At 41.0% G+C, this 26,770-nt stretch overlaps 1 protein-coding gene and 1 long non-coding RNA gene across 3 annotated transcripts; one reads left to right on the forward strand and one right to left on the reverse strand.

Annotated features, from left to right (window-relative positions):
* Positions 1 to 535: 535 nt before the first annotated feature.
* stk39 (serine threonine kinase 39) lies at positions 536 to 26,194 on the reverse strand. 2 transcript variants are annotated; one of them, XM_034573929.1, is made up of 19 exons: positions 25,546 to 26,194; positions 23,707 to 23,819; positions 23,400 to 23,508; positions 22,449 to 22,587; positions 22,052 to 22,107; positions 20,870 to 20,979; positions 20,572 to 20,673; positions 19,759 to 19,892; positions 19,564 to 19,612; positions 18,947 to 19,012; positions 16,375 to 16,446; positions 15,168 to 15,290; positions 13,938 to 13,967; positions 13,493 to 13,546; positions 12,073 to 12,134; positions 5,230 to 5,282; positions 4,952 to 5,020; positions 4,563 to 4,627; positions 536 to 2,069 (listed from the first exon to the last, which is right to left on the reverse strand). In XM_034573929.1, exons 1-19 carry the CDS (start codon positions 25,658 to 25,660, stop codon positions 1,995 to 1,997), a joined length of 1,596 nt encoding a protein of 531 aa, XP_034429820.1. In that variant the 5' UTR covers positions 25,661 to 26,194; the 3' UTR covers positions 536 to 1,994. The 2 variants fall into 2 exon arrangements, with proteins under 2 accessions (XP_034429820.1, XP_034429821.1); XM_034573930.1 differs by lacking the exon at positions 16,375 to 16,446 and having other exon boundaries at positions 25,546 to 26,191.
* LOC117754762 lies at positions 3,405 to 24,671 on the forward strand. Its single transcript, XR_004612491.1, has 3 exons — positions 3,405 to 3,615; positions 19,357 to 19,359; positions 24,661 to 24,671. It is a non-coding gene; the product is annotated as an uncharacterized LOC117754762 (long non-coding RNA).
* Positions 26,195 to 26,770: the final 576 nt, after the last annotated feature.

Below are 26,770 nucleotides of genomic sequence, written 5' to 3' on the forward strand. Positions count from 1 at the left end.
TTACAGGTTAAAGATGGGGGTTAAGATGTGGCATATAAATAAGTCAGAAAGTCAGAACACTACTCCCTAATGTCACTTACACAACTAGAATGACTCTCAGTAGACGGCACACCTCTACCAACACTCCCACTGGGTTAAATCTGCACCAAATTTCACAGACAGTGAAAGTCAGTACCTTTAATATGCGTGATTTGTATCATCAAGATCCATGAATTGTTCCCTGTGGTGAAAAGGTTAAAAAAAAAAATCACAGAGAGAATGAAGATAGTGAGATAAAATTCCTGGAGCCGGCTCTTTGTCTGGATCTGCTCCAAAACCTCATGGGTTCTTTCTTGGACCGTGTCCCGTCCTTCCACTGAGTTTCATGGAAATCCATCAAGTAGTTTTTTGTGTAATTCGGTTCACAAACAAACATTACCTCATTGGCGGAGATGATAATATCTACCTAAAAGTTGCTAACATTAGCATAAGCTACGAGTCATAGAACAAGCAAATTGTATATATGCTTTTATAGAAACCCTCAAAAGTCCACACCTTTTTTAAATAATAGCAATATTTTATTCGTCGCTCCTCGTCAGAAACTTGACATCAGCTGATTACAGAGGGAGAAGGGGTAATATGCTGAAATGGTTCACATACTGTACATAGAAAACAATAAATTACGTCATAAAATAAAGAATTTAGTACAAGTTAATATTAACCACCTCAATACTTAAAAATGATTTCGAGCTACAGGACTTGTTTGAACAAACAAATGGCTCGTCACCCTCTCAGTAGATGCCTTTTGGTTTTTCATCCTCAGATGCGTTGTTGTACAGTACATTTTAATAACTACAATGATTTTGGGGAACAAAAAAAGAATGTTTCGTAGTGCAGCAGGACAGAGTGAGAGGATTTTTGTCTGCTAGCCTGGCATCTGAAAACGCAGAAACCAGAGCGGATTACATGAGCACAGGTTCTGTTATTTTTTTTATGCGTCTGGTGATGAGAGCACACGAGTTAAACTTGTCTCCGGGGGCATAAGCGTCAGCTTGTCGGGGGGAGAGGGGAGGGGGGGCCAAAAAGTGCGTTGTAGCGTGTGTCATTAAGATACTTTCATGTGAGCTGTGTCATTGCTGGAGTAATACATTTGTGAAATGGAAAAATCTGCAGGTTCTGGTCTTTGTGTGGTCTCACTCACTGACTACTTCCTTAGGCACAGAAAAATGAACAAGGCACCTCTAGCATTTTGAAGCAGTAACACTGTCGAGAGCAGCAAATTATACACAGTAACATCCAGGTCTCACTTCTTTTTTTCTTTTTTTAAAGCTGCACACTCAAGCAAATGGTTCCCTTCTCGTCAGTGTAAAACAGGTCTTGACGAAGAATTACAATTCATGTTCTTTTTAGACATTCATTATGTTAATATGAAAATGTGCTTGTCCCCTTAAATGAACTCAATTCTTACATTCTGACAGCAGACCTCAGACAAACGGCACAAATGAGCGAGTCTGTGAGATGCGAGTTAAAGCAAATTTGTTTTGTTTTTTTTACCATGGCAACAAAAAAGGTGAATTAAAAATAGAAATCATTCTAATTTCAATAAATACCGAGAGCTTCTGCGGAAAACAGAAGTAATGAGATGTCAAATAAAAATGAGGAAAATAATTTTTTTTTTTTATAAATATAACATTCAAAGCTACATCTTTATCATCATCTTCTTTCTCCACCTGAGTTCATCTTTAGGTTCCTGGGCTGTATCCTGATCCCGCTCCGTGCGCTGGGCGGTGGAATGTTGTCAAGGTTAAAGGTCAGGGGGCAGTGAGCAGGGAGGTGTGCGCTAAGGGGGTGAAGGCGGCGGCGGCAGAGCTTAGCCTTGGGGGAGGTGAAGGGGAGTGAGGGAGGAGGAGTTTTTGAGGGGGGGTTGTCGGGAGGAGGTTGCAGGAAGTGGTGGTGTGTGCTCCTCAGTCTGTCTGCCCTGAACTGTCTCACCTGCTTCAGGCGTAAAGAGAGCATCAGCTGACGCTCAGCTGCGCAAAGCCGATCAGCTTCACCTCGTCCGGGATCTCCGTGTCGTCACAGCCGGACTCCTGAGCGGGGGAGAAGACACCGAGAGGGTCAGCGGGGCAAGACTTTCATCTCCATCAACAAAAAACTAATCCTGAGAAATCTCTAGAACAGCTGGAGTGGAACACCACGGGATGAAAATACTGCAAGTCAGTGCGCTCATTACTCCCATAACTCTCATAAAACAACCTGGTTCAGGGTTTGAATTTATCTACAAACTGCGGTGGCCCTGAAGTGCGAATCATACGTACAACAAAGCACAACAACAATAAAAAAAAAAAAACACAGCGATGATCCTTGTCAACAGCATCTACCGTGTTTTGTGATTTATTGTTGTTGGGTTTTTTTTATGATGTTTTTTCTTACTTGCTGTTGTGATTGTTGCTATTTCCTCAATTGTAGGTGTGTTTCTGATATGTTACATTTTAACCTCTCTTTGTGAGTAAAGCTCCATGGAGCTAAAGCAAACTGCAGACTCGGTTATTGACTCTCCTTTGCTTTGTGCAAATGTCAATTTTTTTGTTCTGGCGGGTTTATACGATGGCACTGTTACAATTTTTTTAAAAGACGGTAAGAGGGAGGAATTAATGTAGGTAGGTCACTTCTGGAAAATCCGTTATATATTTAATATTATAATATTGGAGGACGAAATGAAAAAGCTCAAATGTAAACTTGATTTATTTTTAGTTTGTATACAAGGAATAAGAAATGTATAGTTAATGACCAAAAGTTCTTTAATCTACTCTTGGTCTGGGCTTGTTTTCAGGATTTAGTTTACCCCCCCCTGCTGTAGCCCTGTGCACAAACATCGGTCAGTAAAGAAATGGCTTTTTTTAAAGTTTGGTATGGATGAACTTGACTGACCTGCACAGAGTCATTAACCCCATGCGAACACCTTTGAGATGGATTGAAACGCTGAATGCAGCCCGGCATCAGTGGCCGACCTCACTGACGCTCTTGTGGCCGAATGGGAGCCAATCCCTGCGGCCAGGTTTTAAAAATCGGGTGGAGAGCTTTCCCAGAGGAGTGGAGGCTATTTCCGCAGCATATTAATGTCCGTGGATTTGGAATGAGAGCTCAACAATCACATGTAATACTCAGGTGTCCATATAAAATGTTTGAATCCCCAAGTGTCACAGGTCCTGGTGACAAAGCACAATATATATATATATATATATATTACTGACAGGTCAATCTCCCAGCAACTCATCTCACCCCCTTTCTTACACTGACTAAGATAGATAAGAGGTTTTTTTTCCAACCAGCTGTTCTCTAGAAAATGCGTGACCTAACCCGCCGTCCTCCATTGATTCACACCTGATAGGAGACAGACCCTCCATCTCTCTGGAGATCTGAGAGTCCTGCAGCTGTCTGATCAACATGCTGCTAGTGCTTTAAAAGCAGGTCAGTCACAGAGGTGCCACCCACACTATAAACAGTGCATGAAAGTGTTCCCCTACCGAGGGTCATTATTCCCACTTGCTGGGTTTTGTGACTCTGCACCAGTAACGCTTCGTTTAGGAGAGAAGTGAGGATTGTACGCAGTCTGCAGCATAGAGCAGAGGTAACGTATGGGCATACATCTACATGGTGTGTCTACATCTGCACTGCCGTCTACCTGCAACACTTAGCAGCTGCTGGGGAGGCAAACATGGCAGAAAGGTCGCTCTGTACCCCAAGCACAGCTGTTGTTTACCCACAACTAGACAAAGGTCAATACAACATCATTGACATGTTTTTGTCATATCCAGCAGAACTGACATTATTGCTTTGCTTCCATCCCCCCCCCACACAAATGTCGTTGCTTCTCTAATAGCCACAGAAAAGCGACCTCTTGAAGTGGCTCATACGTAAAGTGCAATTAGTCTTTGTCTGGCCTCTCCTCTGCTGTGATTACAGATGAAGTATTAGAGTGAGTCCGGATCACATGCAGACTCCGAAAAACCATTACTGCGTGGAGAATATGTGACCCCCCCCCCCCCCCCCCCCCCCCCATGTGAACTGCAAAAAAGAATCAATTTCGAGTGATGGCTGCAGAGAGACAGACAGACAGACAGACAGACAGACAGACAGACAGATAGAGAAGAAGACAGATAGAGAAGCAGACAGATAGACAGACAGACAGACAGACAGACAGACAGACAGATAGAGAAGAAGACAGATAGAGAAGCAGACAGATAGACAGACAGACGGTGCTGCTGTTGAATGAAAACTGGGTTTGACCTTCAAGATTTTGTTCGTGCTGGAGATGAAGAGACGCTGACAGAATGATGTCACTGAATATTATACAAAACACGACTAAACAGCCCTTAAATATATCCTCTGTCTCACTGACTGAAAAAGCTTCAGCGACAGATGACGGGTTGGTGCCGAAGCTATTTGGTCTGTTTGTGTCCTTCCTAATAACTCCCCCTCTCCCGTTCCTTTCATCAACAACAAGCTGTTTACGGCGAGATGCTATCGGGCACGACAAACCCGGGAGGCTGTCGTCGACCATCAGTCATCCGGAGACTCACCAGCTTAAAGGTCAATACTTTGTATGTAGTGGGGTCATCGACAATCTTCTGAAGGTTGACAGCAACTGCAATGGTTATAATGGCAAACAAATACATTTCAGGACATGTCAATGCTAAAGAAAAGCAATATCTTGTGTCAACCGTTTATATGAGAATCTACATTTTTTTAGAATATATATATTGGTTATTGTATAATTTTAAAATAAAATGGTGATGGTAAATGGTGTGTATTTATATAGCACGTTTCTAGTCTTGATGATCTTCACAGTACAGTTTTGTCATACACATTCACACAGTGCATCTACTGTATGTGCAGCACTTTCTCTATCACACATTACTCACACACTGGAATCGATCAATTTTACTAGAAGAATCAGGTGTAACATTACCAATAACCACATCGTGCCCGTTGACCAGTCCAGCCGAGAACAGTTCCTGGGAAACACCATCGGCTGTGTCTGGTGAGTGAATAACATATAACAAATATTGGATGTGCAACACTTCACTCTCCAGGTAATTGTGTTAGAAATTACATTAGACACTTTCATGAGTGTTTCCCACTACAAACACTGCCCTCGTCCATTACACACATAACAATTCACGGAGCCTGCAAATGTTATTACGAAGGGAATAGCACATACAAATCAATTAGAAGCTGAGCTCGTACCTCGGCCAGGAGTGAATTCAAAGCGGATGTCGTTCAGCTCCTTCTTTGAGTTCCTGAGAGGAAAGACAAGGGGGTGTGATTGCACAAGTGGTATCCAAAATGTCAGATAAATAGTTGTTGCATCTCCCTTTGAAAAAAGGAGCAGATATACGACAGAGTGGAAGGAAATCCGGAAGGAAGCAGGAGATCAGCGTTGAGTGCATTAATGAAAATGACTTGTGTGAAATAGGGGAAGTGATGATGAGGTGAGCAAACAGCACAGATGGGATGTTAAACACTGTCGAACCACAGCTGTGAGTTTGTCAAACGTGGAAGAAAATGTGTGAAATTATTGTTCTTCTCACTAATTCCACAAAAAGAGCATATTCCTCTGATTTTAGCTTCTCTTCAATGGCTTGAAATCAATCTTAGAATTGATTTCAAGATTTTTATTGTTGACTTTTAAGGCTCGTAATGGATTTGCACTTAAGTACGTTTAGAATATTTTGACACCATCTGTCCCGGTCGTAACCTGAGGTCCTTTGCGAAGGCCGTACTTAGCATACCACAGTCCCGACTGAGGACCAAGGGTGACCAGGCCGTTCTGTGATCTTTGCTCTTAATCATGTCCTACATTTTGCCTTCAGTTCTTAATTTCTAACCTGTAAAGCACCTTAGCTGTGTTTTTAAAGGTGTCATATAAATACATTTTATTAGGAATACTATCATAAACCGGCATTTTGGGGGGGGTTTTCCCACTTGAGGGCAGCAGAAACAAGCCAAACCTCAAAATTATTTTTAAATTATAAACATATCATCGCCTCCTAAAGTTGGCAAACGTGAAAACAAACAGCAGCTCATTTACTTGTCAGGCAGCAAGGTTATCATTCGTTTGGAGCATTTCCCGTTCACCCCATCAACATTAGTCCAATAATCAAAAAGCAATTGGACATTAAATTTTTGAATGATGCTGGTAACAGACTGAGATATGTATCTATTTAAATTCTGTGTTTAATTATGACGAAATGTTCTTAAATGAATGAACATAGTACGTAATGTACCTCCATTTCTGAAGCGGTATGTATCCTGCATCCTACACTGCAGTTAAAATGTGAATAATAAGCATGTATACATCCAGTGCATTTGATTGCACTCATAAAATTTGCCCTCCAGCCTCTTCGCGGAATCAACCTGCATTCATTTGCATTACCTGCATTATAAATCTGTCTTTACGGTGAGTGTGACGGAGGAGTAGCTGGCCTCCGGTAAAGGCAGGACATGTCGGTGCTATTCTCTAAAGAACTATGGCAGGAGCAGATGAATTTGGTTTGTAGTGTGGTTATATAAATAACACGGCCAGCGTACAACTCTCATTTCAGATGAGATTAGACCCATAAGTCAACACACACACAAACACACAAACACACAACCAAAGACAAACAGCATCCACCATGAGTTTGTTATAAGCAAAACAGTCTGAGTGAGGATTTAATATCACTTAGTCAGACTTCACTGTGACGTCTGATGTAATCAGAGATTCAGTAAATATTCAGGCAGAGCATACGGATGAGGAAAACCTCTCTATTTTCCAGCAGTGGAAACAGAGAGGACACATTGTCAAAGCTTAGGTAAGTGTATGTCAGAGGATCATCACCCCGCCAAAATAAAAGGTTCCTAAAATCTGCCTCCTCCAAAGATACGACTGCAGTGGGTGTTTAGAAAGGGTTCTGACAGACTCCATCAGGACCATGTGGGATGAGGTGTATATAAAGTAGACTGACCACTGTCGTGACGTGGGAGATTTAATCGTTTAACAGCATTAAAAGTAGCATTTTGCTGACTGTTTATTTAGACACATTATATTTGTATGTGAGATGAAGGGAGAGGAATAATCCCACTGAACGATGGAAGGTTTCAACAAGTTATTTTGACAGACCTCTTTTCCACCATTATAGACAGGTCTGATTTTTAATAAAGATTTCATACATTTCAAGTGACAGCAATCCCCAGAGGAATCTATTAAAAAATGATTTCTGCTCTTCACTGTTGTCTATCAAAGAAGTGACTGACAGTGCAGCAGCCAACTGGTAACTTTGGGTAAGAAAATCATTAAAGAAAATAAAATGTCAACACTTGATGAGGCCTAAGCCAACAAACACATGTTCTTCTATGTTGAGGTCACAAAGGTTTATTCGATATTTTATGTCACGCTGACATACAGGCACTTTTTTAACATATTAAAAAACACAATCAATGCAAAGAGGATTCACTATAATGATCGAAAAAATATCCTGTGCTTATATCATAACTAGAGATCTGTCAAAAGTTTTGACTTATTTGGCTTCCAAAAAACTGACAGGCAATCAGGCAATAAAGCCAACGCTGCAGGCTTCAAAGCATCTCTTTATAAACTGATATCACAGGCATAAATTCATGTTCCCCAAACACGTAAATAAGGAGGATATTTGAAGCAGTGACCCTGACTTGTGTCTGCTTCTGCTTCCCCTTTATGAACAAGAACTTTGAGAAGACGCAAAGGAAATGTCACCTCTGGACTCCGGTCAGGGGAAATCAATTTTGCATCTGTGCTAACCGAAGGACATTGCACCAACAGCCGAGCATATTATGCAAGTCATTACTTCCCCTTTAAACTGCTGACAATGCTACTCTCAGGAGAGCTCAGTGCCTTTGTGAGAAATGACGAGGGAGAAAAAAAAACCCAGAGTCAGTTCCAGGTAAAATGTCGACAAAAATTCAATTTGTGCGGCTGCTTTTTCTCCTCGTCACTGCGACGGGGAGTTTCATATTAACATAGACTGATGCTAATCAGCTTGGACTCCTTTATTGTTGACAAAGGAGGCCAATTAGCTGCTTATTTAGTTCCCTCAAACCCAATTACATTCATGGATTTAAAAACTTTTACAAATAGTCAGAGTGATTGTTGTGTGTTTTGCCAACTTCTCTACAGGCTAGTATAATATTGCACCTGACAACTGATAAGAACCATTAAGAAAAATACATTTTCTCAACAGTGAGAATCATAGACTTAATTTAAAGATGCACAACGTGTCTCTACTTCCTCCCGCTTTCCACAAATTAGACCAAAATATCCCAGATACAAACGCCACCCTCTTGTGTATTTGGAGTCTGTGCAGTAGCGGTCGGGGGATGGAGCCACGGGAGCAAGGTCCTACTCGACCAATCATGAGTCAGTCTCAGCTGTCAATCAAGACATTTCACCCTGTTTTTATAGCATCAAATTACTAATAAAAAACTAACTTACCGGAAAAAGTAACACTTTAACAAACACCAGTGTGATAAGAACTACCTAAAATGACATAAACCATCTTTGAAAATTCCTGTCCCATCCACTAACATGGAGGAGGCAGAATTTATGATTGATTTTGCAGCCAGCCACCAGATGGCGATCAAGACAATTTGGCTTCACTTCTGTGGAGCTTTTCATGTCATCCATCTTTATACACAGAACATGGGGAGGACTAACAAGCCACCGATCAACTATTTGCTTTAGACAATCTCAAAATGTTTGGTGATGGCCACGGATCAGACAGACGTCACAGCGGCGAGGATGAACAAACTTGGCTCACAGTTGCTTTGAGTGGGTTCAAACAAGACAGGAGCCTTTTCACTATAATATGAGTTGTAAGAAAATCACATTAATTATTGGGTTACAGATGCCTGAGTATTTTAATCTTATAATTAACGAAAATAATGTACCCAACATCTACTTTACATAGGTCCCTCATTTAATCACCCGACTTAGACACACTGCCTCTCACGCAGGTCTCATAATATTTCTTCTGTTGCCCAAACATCGGAACGCGGCCAAAGAAAATGCCAAAATGTGAATGCAGCCTCTCATCTAATGACACCTTCTGTGCTGATTCACTTTGAATCGAAGCAGCCAAATCCTCCTCAGCACTAAAAAAGAAAAAAGAAACACTTCCTCAGTCAGGAACAAATTGCACTGCACCCTTTCTCTCTGCCCTCATCCCACAGTTCAGACTCAAAATAAAGCAGAAAGCTGATAGAATTAATGAATCAAAGTCAGAGGAGACACCTGCTGCAGAGACTCAGTGTTACTCAGGCTTTCAAAGGGTTTCCTTACATCTCGCTGCTACATCAAATACAATGTAAGGTTCTGCCGAGTCTATCTTCTAGTTTGGGGAATATAAAGCATAATACAAAAATCCCATCGTCAATACAGAGCACGTCAAAGAAGAGGGCGTAGTGAAAGGTCTCGGTATTCCACCAGGGCACAAATGAGTATTTAAACCCTTCAGTAAGCTTTTGGACTGCATCTAAGAAAGCATCCATCACATGTTCGTACGTCTAACACTGAGTATTTGGGCTGTTAAAGAAAGAGAGGTGACCTGACAGACTAATGCTGCTCACATTACACACAATGAATATGTTTCTCCGTGCAGGAAAGTGCTGCACGACTCTGCTTTGACTGATTTTTTTGCAAGGTTTTTCTGAAGTAACCATTCCAACTGTTCCCCCGCCCCCGCCCTAATCTAATAAGATCTTCAGCAACAATCCTACACATGTTGTAACTGCACCACTGATAAAGAGATTGAATCTATTTTCCTTGGGCTATAAAGAATCCACAGATTGAGCCAACATCTCATGTGTAAGTTGTAAAAGCAAAGAACAGAACCATCAAAGTGCTCCCGATTTATTTTCATCTAGGGGTTAGAAATAACTTTTCAGCAGCCAATGAACAGTTAGCTGTCTCCTGTTGTGTGCTCGACTGGACGCCCGGGGAGGGACCTTCATACGTCTGTTCAGCCAAGAGTGTGCTCGACAACCAGCTCATCAGGGAGCTGCAGGAAGGCCGACTTTCAAATGTCCAAATATGCACCACTGTCTGTCTGCTGCTGCTGCTGCTGCTGCACCTCTTAAAAAATGCCCTCTCTTTCTCTTTCTCACACAATGACTGATCTGAGCCTGTGCTCTGAATACTTGCATTCCCTCATGATGATTACTGTATATATAATGTGAGAGAGAAAGTATCTACGAGGCCATTCTGGATCTAAATCGACAAGCCTCGATACATTCATGAAATGTCTCTGGAATAATATGAGAAGTGGCAGTCTACTCCATTACTGGACTCGTACACAGACCGCTGCCGACATCACCGACGTCTAGTTCAGAGGTTTTCAAAGAGGGAGACGGTCCTTCCCGAGGGAGGGGGCTCCGAAACAGATTCAGGGGGAGTCTCAGTGAAGTTAAACGAGATCACTTAGCATTGTCTAAATACGTTTCGATCTTGTTAAAGTTCAGAAATACAGTCGTTCTGCCTCAGGACATTATCTATGAGCCATGAGTTCAAATAAAATAATCATGATTACACAGGAATCCAAAAATCAAAGCTTTTTCCAAACTGTGTCTGAGGGGAGGCTCTCAAGCTCGGACTTTGAAAACCCCTGAGGAAGTTGTTTGCTTTATACTTTCTAAATCTGTGAGTATGCGAGGGTCTGCTAGGGTCTGTGTGACGTACATTTTGTCATGAGAGCATTTACATGAGGGAGACGTCTCAATACACTTGCGTTGTTACTAGAGATTCTCCAATACCATTTTCCCCTTTCCGATACCAATTCCAATACTTGGACTGTGTGTACTGGCCGATACCAAGTACTGATCCAACAAAAGTGCATTTAAAAAAACAAAGACTTATATAATGCATTTTAACAGCTTTAGGCTACCAACCCTGTATAATTGTTGCATGGCCTATTGCTAGTGTTGTAACTGACTGACACCATCCTCCAAAGCTGAAGTCTTGCATGCGGCTCACGACTCATGGAACTTAAAAGCATGAAATATTCCAATAATTGTTCTTTGCCGCTCTGAAAACAGCTACTGACCAACGGCAGTACAGCACAAGAAGAAGTGTTTTCCAGGGAAAGAACGGCACATAGATTTGCGTACATTTTCAGCAGTGTCAGAGGCAATTCCGATGCTGGTATCGATATCCGAACAGCTCTAGTGGCCACTACTTGACAAGGGCACCAACTGCCAATGTGTCCTCTACGTGAACAGGAAAGACGTCCATGAAGAAAAACTGTCTGAGCTGTCTGTTTATGAGATTGAATATAATTGAGGCCTTAGGGCCACGTTATACTTCTGAATTCAACAGTGCGATTTGTAGCTGCATACACAACTCTGTGTCCTGAAGTGCATCTCCCTCAAAATGTAATTACATCTTTGCAGCAATGCCGATTGGTCCACTTGACAGCGTGTCTCATCCACAGTCGCTGGATAAGTACACAAAACTCACACTCATTTTGTCTCAATAAGTTCAGCGTCCTCCAAGTATAAATACTCAAAACAGCCAAGGTCACTTGCATAGGCTTCAACATCTTTCTTACGCAGTTGGAGTACAAATCGGGCTTTATACAGCGGAGCAGCGTGTATTTATTCCGAGCAGACACACAAGAACCAAAACAAAACTGTGACATCCATGCAAGAGGGAGAGAAGCAGATTGCAGAGCACAGCCAGAGAACCACTGGAGTGTAACACTCCTCCCTGCGAAATGACCGGGGAGACAAAGTGAGATGAAGGGATCTGTGGCGATGCCAGATCCCCTCCGCAGCGAGCAGAGATCATGACGTCTTTTAAGGAGCCTGCATGTAAAGGACGAAGTGAAGTGATGATGAAATGCGAGACACAATCTGTAAAAATCTGCTCGGAATTTATGCTTCTGCTGCATAGAAACTGAGCGATTTCCAAAGTGGTTTTGACCCCGAGCTGCCTGGAGAGATTCGAGTCGATATTTTCCTAAGATTGCTCTTGTGTGTCAGCATGTGATGGAGGAAACTGTCTGTAATCATCAGTCTCACCTTAGCCGCAGAACCATGTTCACAGCACCTTGAATGTCTGGTTTATCTCCATACGGTTCAACCTGCATGAAAAAACAGCTGATGATGAGTTTAAATTGGACACAAATAGATTGGAACATTGCAGAAGAAGGACTTCTGCACAGAGCGTTTACTGCAGACCAAGACGTTAGGAACATATAGTCGGAAGAATGTGAATGTAGTGAACTCCCACTCAGTCCATGTGCTTTGTTTTTTTCTGACAAATGTCCTCAGTGCATTGCAGCAGCAGGAAAAGGTGTGAGGGTAAGGAAAGGGAACAATGCATTACGGTGTGTTGCGAAATGATCTCACCAACATTATCAATGCCATTTTAAAAATGCCTCTTTTTTTTTCCAGAGCCAAAAGATGGATTTGAGCTGGATGCAATGACTGCTGAGTGGAGCTGTCAGAGCTCATTCACGACAGGAGCACAAGACTACACCTCGAACTACTGAGGCTCATTTTCAAACAGACAATAGCCTCCGAAAATGGGTTAGAATGGCAGCGAGTCTGCGGGTGAGATAGGCACAGGCTATGAGCCGGCACTGTCGGGCAGACAGCCATTTACTCTGAGTGATCACTGATGAGAGCATCTCGCCACAAGACCCACGCGCACATGTGCACGCACTCGTGTCTCCATGACTTCATGTTACATTGACTTACATTCATTTTCTGCAGACTTACTCTAACCTGAAGCATAGCCAGCACTTGCACAGCCCTAACCTTTACGCTAACCTCAATCTAAACCTCACGTTAAAACATGAACACTAAACATGAATTTAATGTTTTACATGATGGGGACTTGCCTTTTTTTCTCCAGGGTCTCTGCAGGTTTCAACAAGTTACATTTAAGCCTCTTTAAGACCATAATAAATTAAATTTAAGACCTTTGTCAGGTAAGACGGATATGAAGGAATATCAGAGGCAAAATTGAAGATAAGGTGAAGTAGCCTGGTAGAGAATAGCCCTCTAAACACCATGTTATCTCACAAAATACAGTTCCAGCGTGAAAGATGTGACGTTAAATGAACGTTACATAATTAAGATCTACCTGAATGTATTCTTTTAACATATTTATGACTTTTTAAGGCCCAAAATGCAGATGATTAAATGTTTTTAGACTTCTTAAGACACTGCGGAAACCCTGAAGACAAGTCCTCATAATGTGACTGCGTAAACAGCAGACACACACACACAAACACACACACACACACACACACACACACACACACACACACACACACACACACACACACACACACACACACACACACACACACACACACACACACACACACACACACACACACACACACACACACACACACACACACACACACAATCATTGTGGCTTCAAGGTCATTGATTCATGACAAATTAGTGTTGTGGCCAAGTCCCTCACCTGGGGATGGTGAATAGATAACCCTTCAATGGGAACATTGTTGGTGTCCTCTTTCTAGGAGGAATCAAATGAGAGGCATAATTGCACAAATGCTTTAACATCCTTGTTTAAATTATTCATCTTACAAATACAATGCAGGAAAGTTAGGTCCCAACAATCAATGACTTTTCTGGCTTCATTTTAGAACGGGCCCTTGGCTGTTGAGATTAAATGTGCGGTGAAATGAACACTCCTAATTGAGTTCATGACTCTTAACACACGCTTCAGGCCAAGTTTGCTAGTTGATTGCAATTCCAGAAATTCCACCTCTGCTGAGTTATCGACTTGCACAGCGGTAGGAATAGTAAAGCCTGTGTGTCTATGACAACGTGTCTCTTCAACAAAACACAAAGAGGACGTTTATCGTTTTAACGACATGTTGAATCAGTGTACGGGAGGAACTTACATCATCGGCCTCATCTCTGACCCTTCGTGACTGGAGGGAAACACATAGATTTTACACATTTACATTTTCATAGGACCACAATAAGAATTACTACTTTCTTTCCTTTTTTAAAAAACAACAAACAAATTAATTAAGTGCACCTTCATTCACTTTTCAATTTTCATGTGTCAGCTTGTCCAAACATATTTTTTACTTTCATGAAGAAACAGAACAACGAATGAAAAGTAGCCCAGGATCGATGAAAGGAACTAAAAACACGTCCTTGTAAAAATACGATCAGCAGCAGGTGATTTGTTTTTTTTGTTTAACAAAAATAGGAGCACACCTCTGCTCCCACACAACAAACCAACACACACCTACGTACACCTCCAAAAGGACATTGTGCAGGACGCCTTAACCATAACTGCAGTATTTCTGATTTCACAATCCCATCTTCCCCAGTTATCTTCCTTCTGTGACTTTAAGAAATGTCTTTTTATAACCGTTTATCAAATAATAAATGAATAAACATTAAAACTGAACTTTCAGCCCCACAGGCAGCGGCATGGAGACAGTTACTGTGCTACGGTACTGATGTTTCCGAGCCAGTGCCAGGGCGTGGCTAACTCGCTCAAACCTCAGTCAGATGAAGAATCAATGCTTCAGGCAGACTAGAGTTACATATTCAATTAAACAGCCCGTCTGCCCCTGCACTCTACTCAGGGGCGGCAGGTTAACAAGGGAGATGCATCCAAAATGACCATCCCCCCCATCAAATCGCCCACTGACTATCAGACTATAAACTTATATCTTAAATCATGTCTTTTGGTATTTATTGCATCATACATTAAAGCGGGGGAATCTTTATCAAAGAGTGCTTTGATCACATCTTTCTACTTCCTCCTGCCTCCAGTCCTTGCTGCTACCTTCCAGCTCATTACAGCCACCTCAGGACAGCCTCTCTCAGAGAGACAGTAAACCATCTGCCATCCAAAAAGTTCACTGATCAGGGAGGTAAGGAATGTACTGGGTCAAACACAGTGTGTGTGGGGGGGTGGGGGTTAGACATGACATGCATCAATAATGACAAGCACCTTAATAAGGTCACACTCAAGGTTTCATCGTATAACAAGACAAGTGAAAATATGTTTAAACGTACTGCTGCTCTTGTATGTATTTGAATATAAATGTAAAGACCTAATACAAAAGAATACATGCTGCTACAGCACGTGTTGGTGGGGTCTCACCTACCCTGCCCTGATTCACTGCAGCCTTTCCCTCCTCGCTGCCCTCGTCCAGCTCATCGTCGCTCCACTCCCAGTCTCCGTCCTCCGTCTTGTGCAGGTGACCGCTGGAGCCTGGCACCCTCCTCACCTGGAGCACGGTGAGCACAGAGCCAGCACAACCAATATTAATGACCCCGTTCATAGATTTGTTTTATTACATGTGGATATACATTGTGCTCTACCCATGAATCCAGTTAAAATTGGAGAAGACGTTAAAGGATTTGCTTTTCATGTTACAAGAAAGATTTCGGGTGCAGATGTCGTTTTTATCGGGTAAAAACATTTCTTATACCAATATATTGGGCCATGATTCCTAAGATGTTGTTATCACACCTTATAAAAAAGAATTGTAATTGACGTTTGATATTTTATAGTTTAAACACAAACTTTACTATGAAGAACTATAAATAAAAAAAACATTAATACAACCAGATATATAGAACTTGAATTACATAAACATATATATTTATATATTTTGGGATATATCTGTGAAAGGCTCATACCGGCCAACTGATCGGCCTAGCTCTAATATTTGTCACATTACAATGACATACTTAAGAGTAAGCAATTGTTTAAAAGGTCCTCGTGATCTTACAATGTTAATTTTAATGGAGACAAATCATGTTTGTCGACATTTCAATCAACCAAATCAACGTAAGCAAACATTTACACAAAAATATTTAATGGACCTGATGATCTGCCAACATGTGAAAAGACTGACTGATAAAACTCTGGGGTTGGAAATTTGAGTATCCTGTTATCTTAACTTTATCTGATAAATAAAATACACTGGTTTACGAAAATGCTCCGTGCTCCAAAATAAACCATACGGCTGCTTAACAGTCAGTTTAGTAGGGAGAGGCTGGGTACAGCACAATGAGTACAACACAGCAAAAGGGAAAACTCAGGTTCAACACCAGGAGCAACAACAGCTGCAACTACCAGCACAATAAAGCAGATCATTAAGGCAGAGTCAATGAAACACACTATTAATTGTTGCAGTACTACAGCCTGGAAGAGCGAGCACGACAAGCAGCACTAGTCTGGGAGTGTTAAGAAATGAGAGCACCACAGCGTTAGGGAAGAGGCAGCACACAAAAATGTAAGCTGCTACCTCCAGGGTCAAATAAACTCGTCAGCTCTACAAGGTCAAAGTTAAAGCAGCACTATACCCTTCTGCTGGTGTCAGGATTATTATCCAAACCTGACACAGCACCAAGGCTCCCCCGTCTGTGTTCAGGGTCCTCGAGCAAAACAGACACAGATCAATTCACTCTGCAGCCACACATCATACAGTACGCGACTTACATCAAATACAAAGACGCCCACTGCAGTTGTACGGAAATAAGTGTGAATGTGAAACATCATAACATAAGAATTTGAGAGCAGAAGCCACATCAGTAGTTTTTCACGGAAGAATTTGTTGCACATTCTGGTAAAAAAAGCCTCAGGCTTCGGAAAAACATCTGTGCAGTAATATATCATCATATGAGCAGTCGGTGGACCACAAACTCAATATAATTCCTTTTTTATTTTCCCACTTTTCATTATGTTACAAATACACGAGAGCAGCCCAGAACCTTGGCTATAAACCACTTATATCTAATCCTGATATTTATACCTCTAAATCAGAGGCTCCACTATGGGTGTCAGGGTGCCCTCTGCTGGTTACTCAACTCACATGTACCTGTTGTTTAAACTGAATGACTCTGCATAACATCTTTTCTTTTACATTTATATTTCCAAAATAACAAAAAATCGTTGACACATAATTGTCTGTAAGAAAGTATTTTTCTCTTTACCGGACTTGCTTCTTCTTTTTAAGGGAAATGTTGCAGATTTTCTCCCACTTTTAATTAAAAGGAAGTATTTATTTAAAATGAGTTGATTGGTGACAGGATCTGCCATCTCCTATTCATTCACTGGAGGATTACCAAGGAGAATCAGGGCAATTTTAAAGCTGGTGAGGTTTTTTCTTTTCTAGCTGTTTGGATTTAAGTTTCACCTCTTGAACCCACACAGTGCTTGTTTCCTGGGAGCAGAGTTGCATGTGTTTACTGTGACCACAGAACACCATGCAGAAAAATAGAACAGAAACAAGAACGCCAGGGGACAAGAGGTGCAAAAAGGGCAGAGGGAAAAAAAAAACCCACACTGCAGCTCACAGAGGCCAAGACATGTGAGGTGGTTGTGGACATAGAGAAGAGCTGAACTTGAGGGTTTGGGTACACCTGAGTGAAATTCTCAGAAGAGAGTTTTCTTATGAAGTGGTTCACAGCATCCTGAGATGACAATGTTTCTCTGAGGCTCTTGCATTTCATCCACTGAAAGTATCAAGAGTCAGATTTTATCTGGCTGTATATACTTTACATGTACGGCCTATTTCTTTTACAATCTCTACAGGACTCCACTGATAAAAACACATATGACCTATTTAACCTTGGTTTTACTTTTGAACTACTGTTGTGTTTCATGTGTTGTGTCCACAGGTGTTTGCGTCTCCTGATCCAATTTGAGTCATTCATGTGTTTACTTATGATATATTGTAAGGTGCCCTTGGGTGTCTAGAAAGGTAAAATAAATATTATAAAAGATTCATTTATAACTACTTATATAAATTATTATTACCCCTTTTAATTATTATTATTATTCAACCTATACATTTTCATTGTCTTGAATTTGCAAAAACTACTTAATGGATTACATGGTACAGGAATCAACCCATAAAAGTTTGATCGATGGGGGCATAAATTGTTTTTCCCCCACATTTTCATTAATTTCTCAGAGAATATTTATGAGCGTGTGCAATTTGGTGCAGATCCACATAAAAAAATCAGGACTAGTGAATTCAAATGTGTTTTCATGAGGGGGCTGTTGCTGAGAGACATTCAAATGAACATTTGGAAAACATCCTGCTAATCATTAATGCTGTCACTCATTTTTAGATCCAATCTTCTAGAATTTGTGTCGGTGATGACGGTAAAGTCATTCCAATCTGGGAAAGTGGAGGCTGCCTCACACAGTATTGACAAAACTTCATCCCACTGTTTAGAAATAGGCCCGTCTCAATTCAGACGCATGGCTGCTAAAGGTACCTACAGTTACCACATTAACCATCAACAAACCTCCACAGAAGCATGACGCTCCCTCCACCGTCTGCCTCCCTCTGTATTGACACCCTGCCCTGTTTGTGCGTAATGTTAACGTCACACACACTAACAGCCCTGCTCTCCACCATGCCCTCCATTTACACCCGAACATGCCAGTGAATTTCCACCCTTGCACTCGGCCAATGTGCCTCTCGGCGATGGACCCTCTGCCCCCATTTCGGTCCCGGCCACCCAGGCGGAGTAATAATGTGCAGCCAATATCAGCTGTGCCTGAAAACTGCACTTCCTCCTAACTAACATATGGGCCAGTGCGCTAGTGATGTGCTCCTTTCTGTGACCTGACGTTAACAAGTCATTTAATCCCGTTGCGTTCACAGAGCTGCACAGGGAGCCACTGACACATCTATAGCACTTCATTCTGCCGTGGTTCACATTTGAAATAATATACACAGCAGGTTCAGCATGACGTGTTTGAGATGCTGAAGAAAGTCAGAGTGCGCAGCTTGTGTTGACTGTAAATGCATCACTCTGGCGGAAAGAGATACTTCAGTCAATCCCGGCCCTCAATTTTTTTTTTTTTCCATGTTTAGTCAATAATTGAGTTATTTTACAGGGAACGTTTGTGTAAACAAACCTTCTTAGCTCGCTGAGAAATCTTTGGTGCACAACACAAAAGCTTTTCAATCAGGTATTCTTTGTTCTGCAAGAGAGAAAACGCAAAAAGAAAAATAGGAAAATTATCATCATCATTAATAAATAGAAGACTGATGAATTAATCAAAACCTGATGATGAGTCATGAAAATGTTTTTAAGTGGTGGTGATCAGAAAAAAACTTTGTGACGGATCTTTTTTAAATGTTAAAAGTTAGACCAGTGACTAAACCAGAGTCAGCTTCAAAGACTTCATAAATTCACATTCACATTCATAAAATTAACATTCTACAAACTATGCAACCAAATGATACAAATAATTCCTGTATCTTTCATCGCAGGCAGCCAGAACCTCTGAACCAGAACATGTACGTTTAAATAGCCTACTTAGAGCAAGTTTATAAGTTATACAAGTTATGTACTGTTATAATTAAATTATGCTGTCATTATTATTAGAGGGCTATTGTGTTAAATATGTGGATTTTTTCTATTGTATCACAGTACATATAACCATAATAAACTGAAATGAAGAAGGTGCAAGTCATTGATATGAAAACCCCAAAAATATGGAGAGTCAAATGTTTGAGTTGAAACAAATACCTTGGCCTTCTGGAAGAATTTGCACTTCAAAAGCTCTGCGGCTGTCGGCCTGCAGATAAAGGAGAGCACAACTGTTGGAAGATACATCACAACGCAGCACTGGCTGAATTCTAATCAGGGGACTTTTATTGATCACAAACTGCATCAGCTTTCCTCGCAGAAATATTTGGCTGATATACGGTGTGTGGCGCTGACCTTTTGGCAGGATCCTTCTGAAGGCACATAGTTATTAGCTTCCTAAACGATTTGCCGTATCTTTTTAGCGTTTCCTTGTCCTCGATACCCGTCTCTAGAGTGGGTGGGTCGTTCTGTAGGGTAAGCATTAAAACCTGAAACAACAAGGAGAAATGGTCACACTTCAGAAAATGGATGTGTGCAGATGAGGAAAAGAAACTCCAAGCAGGAAGCTGCAGATCTGGTGTGGACAGTAAAAGCAGCAAGTTATTTTCAATACATATATTTATCTATTTGTTAATTGTCTGTTTCCAAAGTATGTGTCTTTCATTTAAATGACGAAACTTGAATGCAACTTTAAGCCCAGGTTTAGTAGGCCAAGATGTTAATAGATACTGATTTCCTCTTTGCTTGTGCTGATGAATGCTCTACAAGTAAAGCTGTTATTAGGGAAGCAATCTGATAAAACAACCCAACTACAATGGCCTGAGAGTGCACAACTCCACCAGGGCCCAATAGTCTTAAATTCAATCAAGCTGGACCAAATTGCACACTCTTCTAGAAATCAGTCTCCTAAACATGCCTGATTTTTTAAATCAAGATCCATCAATTATTCCCTGATAAATCTGTGAAAACGCCCTATCTCGCAATGTTAAAGTAAATAAATAAATAAATCCTAGATCTGCAGCAGAATTTAATTTGTTCTTCCCTGACCTATACTGCATAGTTCCACCAAGTTCCGACCAGTAGTTTTCGCTTGATCTTGCTTACAAACAAACAAATGCACGCACAGGGCTGAAAGCAGAACCTCCATAACACATCGGCAGCACTCACCTTCATGGGAGGGTAGCGGTGATAGGGTGCGGAGCCCGTCGCTAACTCTATGGCTGTAATTCCAAAACTCCATATATCTGCTTTGAAATCATAACCTCGTACCTGGTAAAAGAAATACAACAACATCACCGGAATAAGTTTGCTGGACCTTCTGCTAATGTCATGATCTGAGTGGGTAACAAAAATACTAAAGACATATATATACAAAACTCTTAGTATCAGGAAAATACATATTATAAGATAATTGAATTTACATTGTCACCAACAAGTACTGTTGTATGGATAGAGATAGACCGACCTGTTCCATCACCTCCGGTGCCATCCAGCATGGTGTGCCGACAAAAGTCTTTCGTACTTTGTTTCTGGTCATATCGCCCCCTGTAGCTAGGAACGCGCTTACTCCAAAATCTTAAAGACAACAATAAGTAATACATGGTTTAAATCTATACTCTAAAATATAAAGTATAAGGGAGACTTTTCTGATAAAAAAAATGCTGGGTGGAGGTAAATATTATAGTAGAACAGCAATAATGATATAATAAATTCATTTAAATTTTCGTTCTCGAAGAGGACTTTGCCATTGACCGCTCCCGTTATTTGCATCTCATTGATTACCCACAGTCAAAACAGTACATCCAAATAAGCACAAGAGCAAATAGTTACAGAGTAAATGCAAAATCAAAAATATTTTATGAATTTTAGTTGAGCTGAGGAAGAATACAATTATTCATTTTAGCCTTTTATTTCCACGGGTAACATTTAGACTGTTCAAGCCGCAAAAGCACTGGTGGTCCCAGTAAGTATTAACACTTAATCATATGGTTACAAGCAGCCAAGTAATAACAACTGTTCATCAGCTTCCAACTCACAACTCTGAAGATATGAGAAAAATTTGGCAGGGACAATATTTTCGATTTGGTGGTAAAAAGAGTGACAGGAAGTGTCAATAAACTGGTGGTTAAATGTCAATAAAAACCATCATCAATGACTGTTACATCCAGATAAATTCTAGTAAATATTATACAATCAATTCAGGTCATTGATTAAATGATAAAAGGGGGATTTGTTTCATTCTGGTTTGACTGATTAAACCTTTTTTACCCAAATAGGAAAAAACATTTTATCGTTGACATCTATGAAACTTTAATGGGGCAAACCTGCATATATAATTTTTTCTTACACAGCAGCATCCATAATTTGTTGGTCCTCTAAATGTATTATTTACTTGAAGACAGTAATTAATCCCTACTATTAAATTAAATTTTCCAAAAACAGCCAGTTTGAATGTAGGGACTGAACAAGCATATATAAGTATTTTCAGGACCTATAATCAGTCGCATGTCAGACCTTCTTAGTGTATGATTACAAAAAACAGGCATTACAATTTTTCTTTAATTAATACAATCTATTAATTCAATACATTAAATTCAGTTTGTGTTGAGGATTTTAGTTTTAACGAAAGACTTGAGAGTGTAACAACCTGCAATCTGAACAGATCCGTCTTCTCCCAGTAGTATGTTCCCAGCTTTCACATCCCTGAGGCCAACAAAACACAAACAGAGTGAAACCATCAGAGTCATGTGGTGCAGCATTGATCTTTATGTTCGCGTGAACAGAGTCCCACGGGCCACTATCACCAGGACCTCTGCCCAAAGAGGTCGTTTCCCAACGACCTTGTAATACAGGAAGTGAACAGAGCTGAGCTGCAGTCAAAACAGCACAATAACATGTAGCTTTTCAACTTCCTTGTGCATTTGTTTACCTCTCTTATCCAGAGCATCTGACAATGGACTGAATATATTCTCTTATATTGAGTTTCTAATTTCTTATAATGACAAGCATCTAATCAGAAACTAAAGCAAACGTCTTGTGTTTACCTGTGAATCTGTCCATTTCTGTGCAGGTAGTCCAGACCCTCCAGCACTTCGTTTAATATAGTAGCGATAATAGGCTCATCCAGAGCTCGATTTTTGTCCTCTTCTTTGCTTGTGTGCTTAATTATATCCAGCATAGAGCCTAAAAAACACACAGCAGGAAAATGCACAACACCAATAAGCCACACAGTGAGACTGAGTCATTACACGATCAATATCTACGACCAAGCACAATCTGTTTCACTGGCTGATGTTGTTCTCCCTTAAAGAGTAAATCATAAAAGGCAGGATTAACACTACTGCTGCACTTTCTTCACAAGTGACAGACATGACAGTGCTGAAGAAAATCATTAGACTACATACGTTATTTAACATGGCATGCAACCAAGAGTGTCACTGCGATAAAGTCAGGCGGGAAAAGTACTACACATTTTAAGATTTGATGTTTTTAGGGTACACGGTAGAAAACAGCGGCTTAAAGGCTCATAAAATTGAAAAAGTAGATACTTTTTTCATTAAAGTATTTGAGACCACTGCAATAGGGTCGTCCATCAACCAGAAGGTCGGTGGTTCAATCCCCGGCACCTCCAGACTGATTTCCGAAGTGACCATACGCAAGTTACTGAACTCCAAAGTGACCTTGATGGCTGACAATGAATGTGATGACCTCTGTGTATAGAGGCGCTGTATGAATGTATATGGGAATGGGTGAATGTGACTCGTACTGTACAGAGCTTTGAGTTGATCATTTCAACTGGAAAAGCATGAAATACAGTCTCTTTGACTGCAGTACAACTTAACCCCAGCTGAGTTGTTACCTAGTTATCAGCAGGTCAAAGCACAAACTAGGAAAAAGGAGGCGGATACAGTGCATCAACACATTCACTGATCATTCATGTATTATTAAGCCAGAGGTAGGATTTGGTTCCGCGCAGCTCGGAGGGTGAAGCTTACCTCCGCTCAGAAGCTTCATCACTAACCAGAGTTCATCCTTCACCACGAAGGAGGTGTAGTAGGTGACGACATTTGGGTGGTAGCACTGACTCATGGCTTGAATTTCTTTCTGTTGTGAGAGAAATGACAGGAATCGGATATCACCTGGGATGTCGTATGTCTATAAATATATATACACACCTCGATATGAACAAAGGGAACAATAACAGTATGGATTAGAGGCAAAGTAGAAATAAGGCATGAGACAAAAGGTACAAAAACACTGTGCACCCACGCTGAGAAAATAGCCCGTATTTATCGTACTCACCAACAGCTCGTCCATGCTGGTCTGGCATTTTTCCAGGTTGATTCTCTTTATGGCCACGCGCTCCTGTCTAGGGGTGCAGAGGGCCGCCTGCACCACAGCTGTGGCCCCGCTGCCTGGAATCACAACAGAGCAATGACAGCGTCGACAGGAGCAAAGAGGGACACAGCAAAAAGACAAACTGCACACGCAGCTGGAAGACGACTCTCAAACTCAACGTCTGTCTGTGGCCTTTTTTCCCCCCACATTTTTGTGTTAACGTTATGGTATTCACCTTTCACGTGAGCTAGCTGGAACATGAGGCCAATGCTACGACATCAGCTGACCTAAAGTACAGACCCCCCCACCCCCCCCCCACCCCTACCCCTACACGATGGGTTGTTTGCTTGGTTCAATACAAATCAGGCCACGCAGGACAAGTGTAGTTGTTGGAAGCTGTAACATACAACATACAGCGTACAGTATATATACTCGCTTGCCAACTGCTGGTGGTGGATAAGACAAAGTAGAGGACACATGAGATCTGGCTGCTCCCCAGTTGATTGTGAGAACACAGAGGGGGTCTCAATAAGTCAACACAGTCAGCAGCCCACAGCTGTGCAGCTATTTCTTATCGGCGATGATATGACTTGTCAGCTCATCTGCACCACACAGGCGTTTACCTAAGAATGCTCAGGAAACTTCCTTTTGACAACTTGCAGTACATTTGAGATTTTCATTGTTGTATTGGCAATATTTCTACATTATTATGAATTTCATATTTTGTAAATATGTTGTGACTTATGGAAGGAAGTAAAACTTTCTAACTGGGGAAGTTAGCGTTGTCAGATGTCCTGGCAAAATAAATTCCGACAGTAAAGTTCTTCCATAAATTACTGCGATCTGCATAGTAACGGTGCCAGGAAACACCAAGACAAATGGTTAATGATAATAACACCATGTATATTACACTGGCAGTGGATATGTTATCAGTTTTTCTTTACTCTAGCTTTACATAAACAATACAATAAAGCGAGTGAGCGTGGCTAGGTTCACTGCCTTTTATTAGACGATGCCTACTGTGCTTTAACAACTTGTCAATTTATTGATTCGTTCATTACGGAAAATTTACCACCAAGTAAACTGTTAATGAGCCTTTGAGTTTTGGATTGTTAAAGTTTATGACCTCACCTTGAGTTCTGAGAAATTAGAGATGCCTTATTCATCGTTTATTTATCATATATAAATAGGATAGTTTGCGATTTATGAGAATATTGAACACATTTCTTATGAATAATATAAATAATGAAAACTAAGTAATAGTCCGAGTGGAAAGTGGCTCTTTTACTGACTTTTTAGACAAACTTTTGTAAACAACTGTGCATCAGTGCCACAATTATCATTAATAATAATAATACTGTATGGCTACCATAGCAAATGCATGGTACAACTGTAACAGCATGCACGCGCCACAGATAACACCACTGACCCAACTAACACACTCTTTACACGACCGCAGCATCCGTGATTTATTCAATGAAGTGGACACGTGCCACTCACGAGTAAGTGTGTACGATCAGAGCAAACACACAAACACACTGAGGGAATGTGACATTGTCAACAACGAGCTGTAACATGCATGTCAGCGCGCACACACAGATACCCACGCTCATACGCACTACATGCACCCACGCTCACACACTCACACACACACACACACACACATCTGCTGTGGACCGGTAGTGTCAGTTAACATCCGCATTGCAAAGCACCACTGGAGGCTGCAGAGAAAACGCCGGTAGGCCCCGGTCGTGAGTCCCGGCAGATGAGCGGCCGCGGCGCGTGTCTCCTCCCGGTACTAACCTATGACTTCCTGCAGCTCGTACGACTCCCGGCTTATTGGCCAGCTGGTTGTCAGCGCTGCCGCCGGCTGCTGAGGCAGGAGGACGGCGGCCGGAGCTTCGCCTTGATCCGCCATGATGATGATGATGATGATGGTGGAGATGATGATGGTGGTGGTGGTGATGATGATGATGCTCCGGTTCGCAGCCTCACTCACAGACAGAGAGATACAGGCACAGACAGAGAGAGAGAGAGTGACCTCCCTCCTCGGTGTCAGCTGGCAGCGCAACTACCGCTCCCCATGAGCTCAACCCGGAAAGTAACGGCCCACATGCACGAGCACGCACACGTGCACACGCTCTCTCTCTCTCTCTATGAGTTCATGCACACTCTGGTGGTGTCACCCACGCGGAATGGTTCAATCCATTCGTGACTGAAATGACCTGTTATTGTTGAAATGATTGTGAATCCTCTCAGAAATCAGTCAGACTGTATTTTATTCAGATGTTAAATGAATCCATGTGTTTAATCAGCTCATCAATAATCAGTTAATTACTCATTTAAACCTCAGTAAGTTTCCTGGCTGCTGCTCAGGGTGAGAAGTGTCACGGATATGTGACGATTCAATTAGTCACATGCAGCCGAGAGTCTGCAGCCGATGTTTCTGGCGCTGGCCAGTAGATGGAGCCATCGAGTATTTATAATGTCTTGTGAGATAAGACATTTGGTGAAGTAAGATTTAATTTATTTTTTCTTTTCGGTTGAGTTGAAAGGATTAGTTAACATTTTTCAGTATTGTTAGTGTTGTATTATTATTATTGTTGTTATTGTTATTATTATCATGTTGTAATTAAGTAATTACATCTCCAGCTTTAAAATGTTGTGATTGGAACTATTCACTCTTTTTGTTATGTATTTTATCATACATATATAGGTAATATTTATATAATATTTGTATATTTTGTAATATATTTATATTATATCTTGTGTTGTTTTATATTATATGCATAAAGTAATATTATAATAATTCACTGAAACAAGTTATTTAAAAATTCTTTATTCGTGAATTTCACAACATAACATTTAAAAACTGTTCCTCTGTCATCTCTAAAACATAAATGACATTACAATTCATTCAAATTTACAATGTTCACTGACATAATGATTAAATGTTCCTCAGAATATTTGTCAAATATATATATTTGACAAATATTCTTTATGGTCTAAATCTGATATATAAAGTGAA

This window comes from Hippoglossus hippoglossus, chromosome 21 (genome assembly GCF_009819705.1).
Source record: "Hippoglossus hippoglossus isolate fHipHip1 chromosome 21, fHipHip1.pri, whole genome shotgun sequence".
Classification (NCBI taxonomy): Eukaryota; Metazoa; Chordata; class Actinopteri; order Pleuronectiformes; family Pleuronectidae; genus Hippoglossus; species Hippoglossus hippoglossus.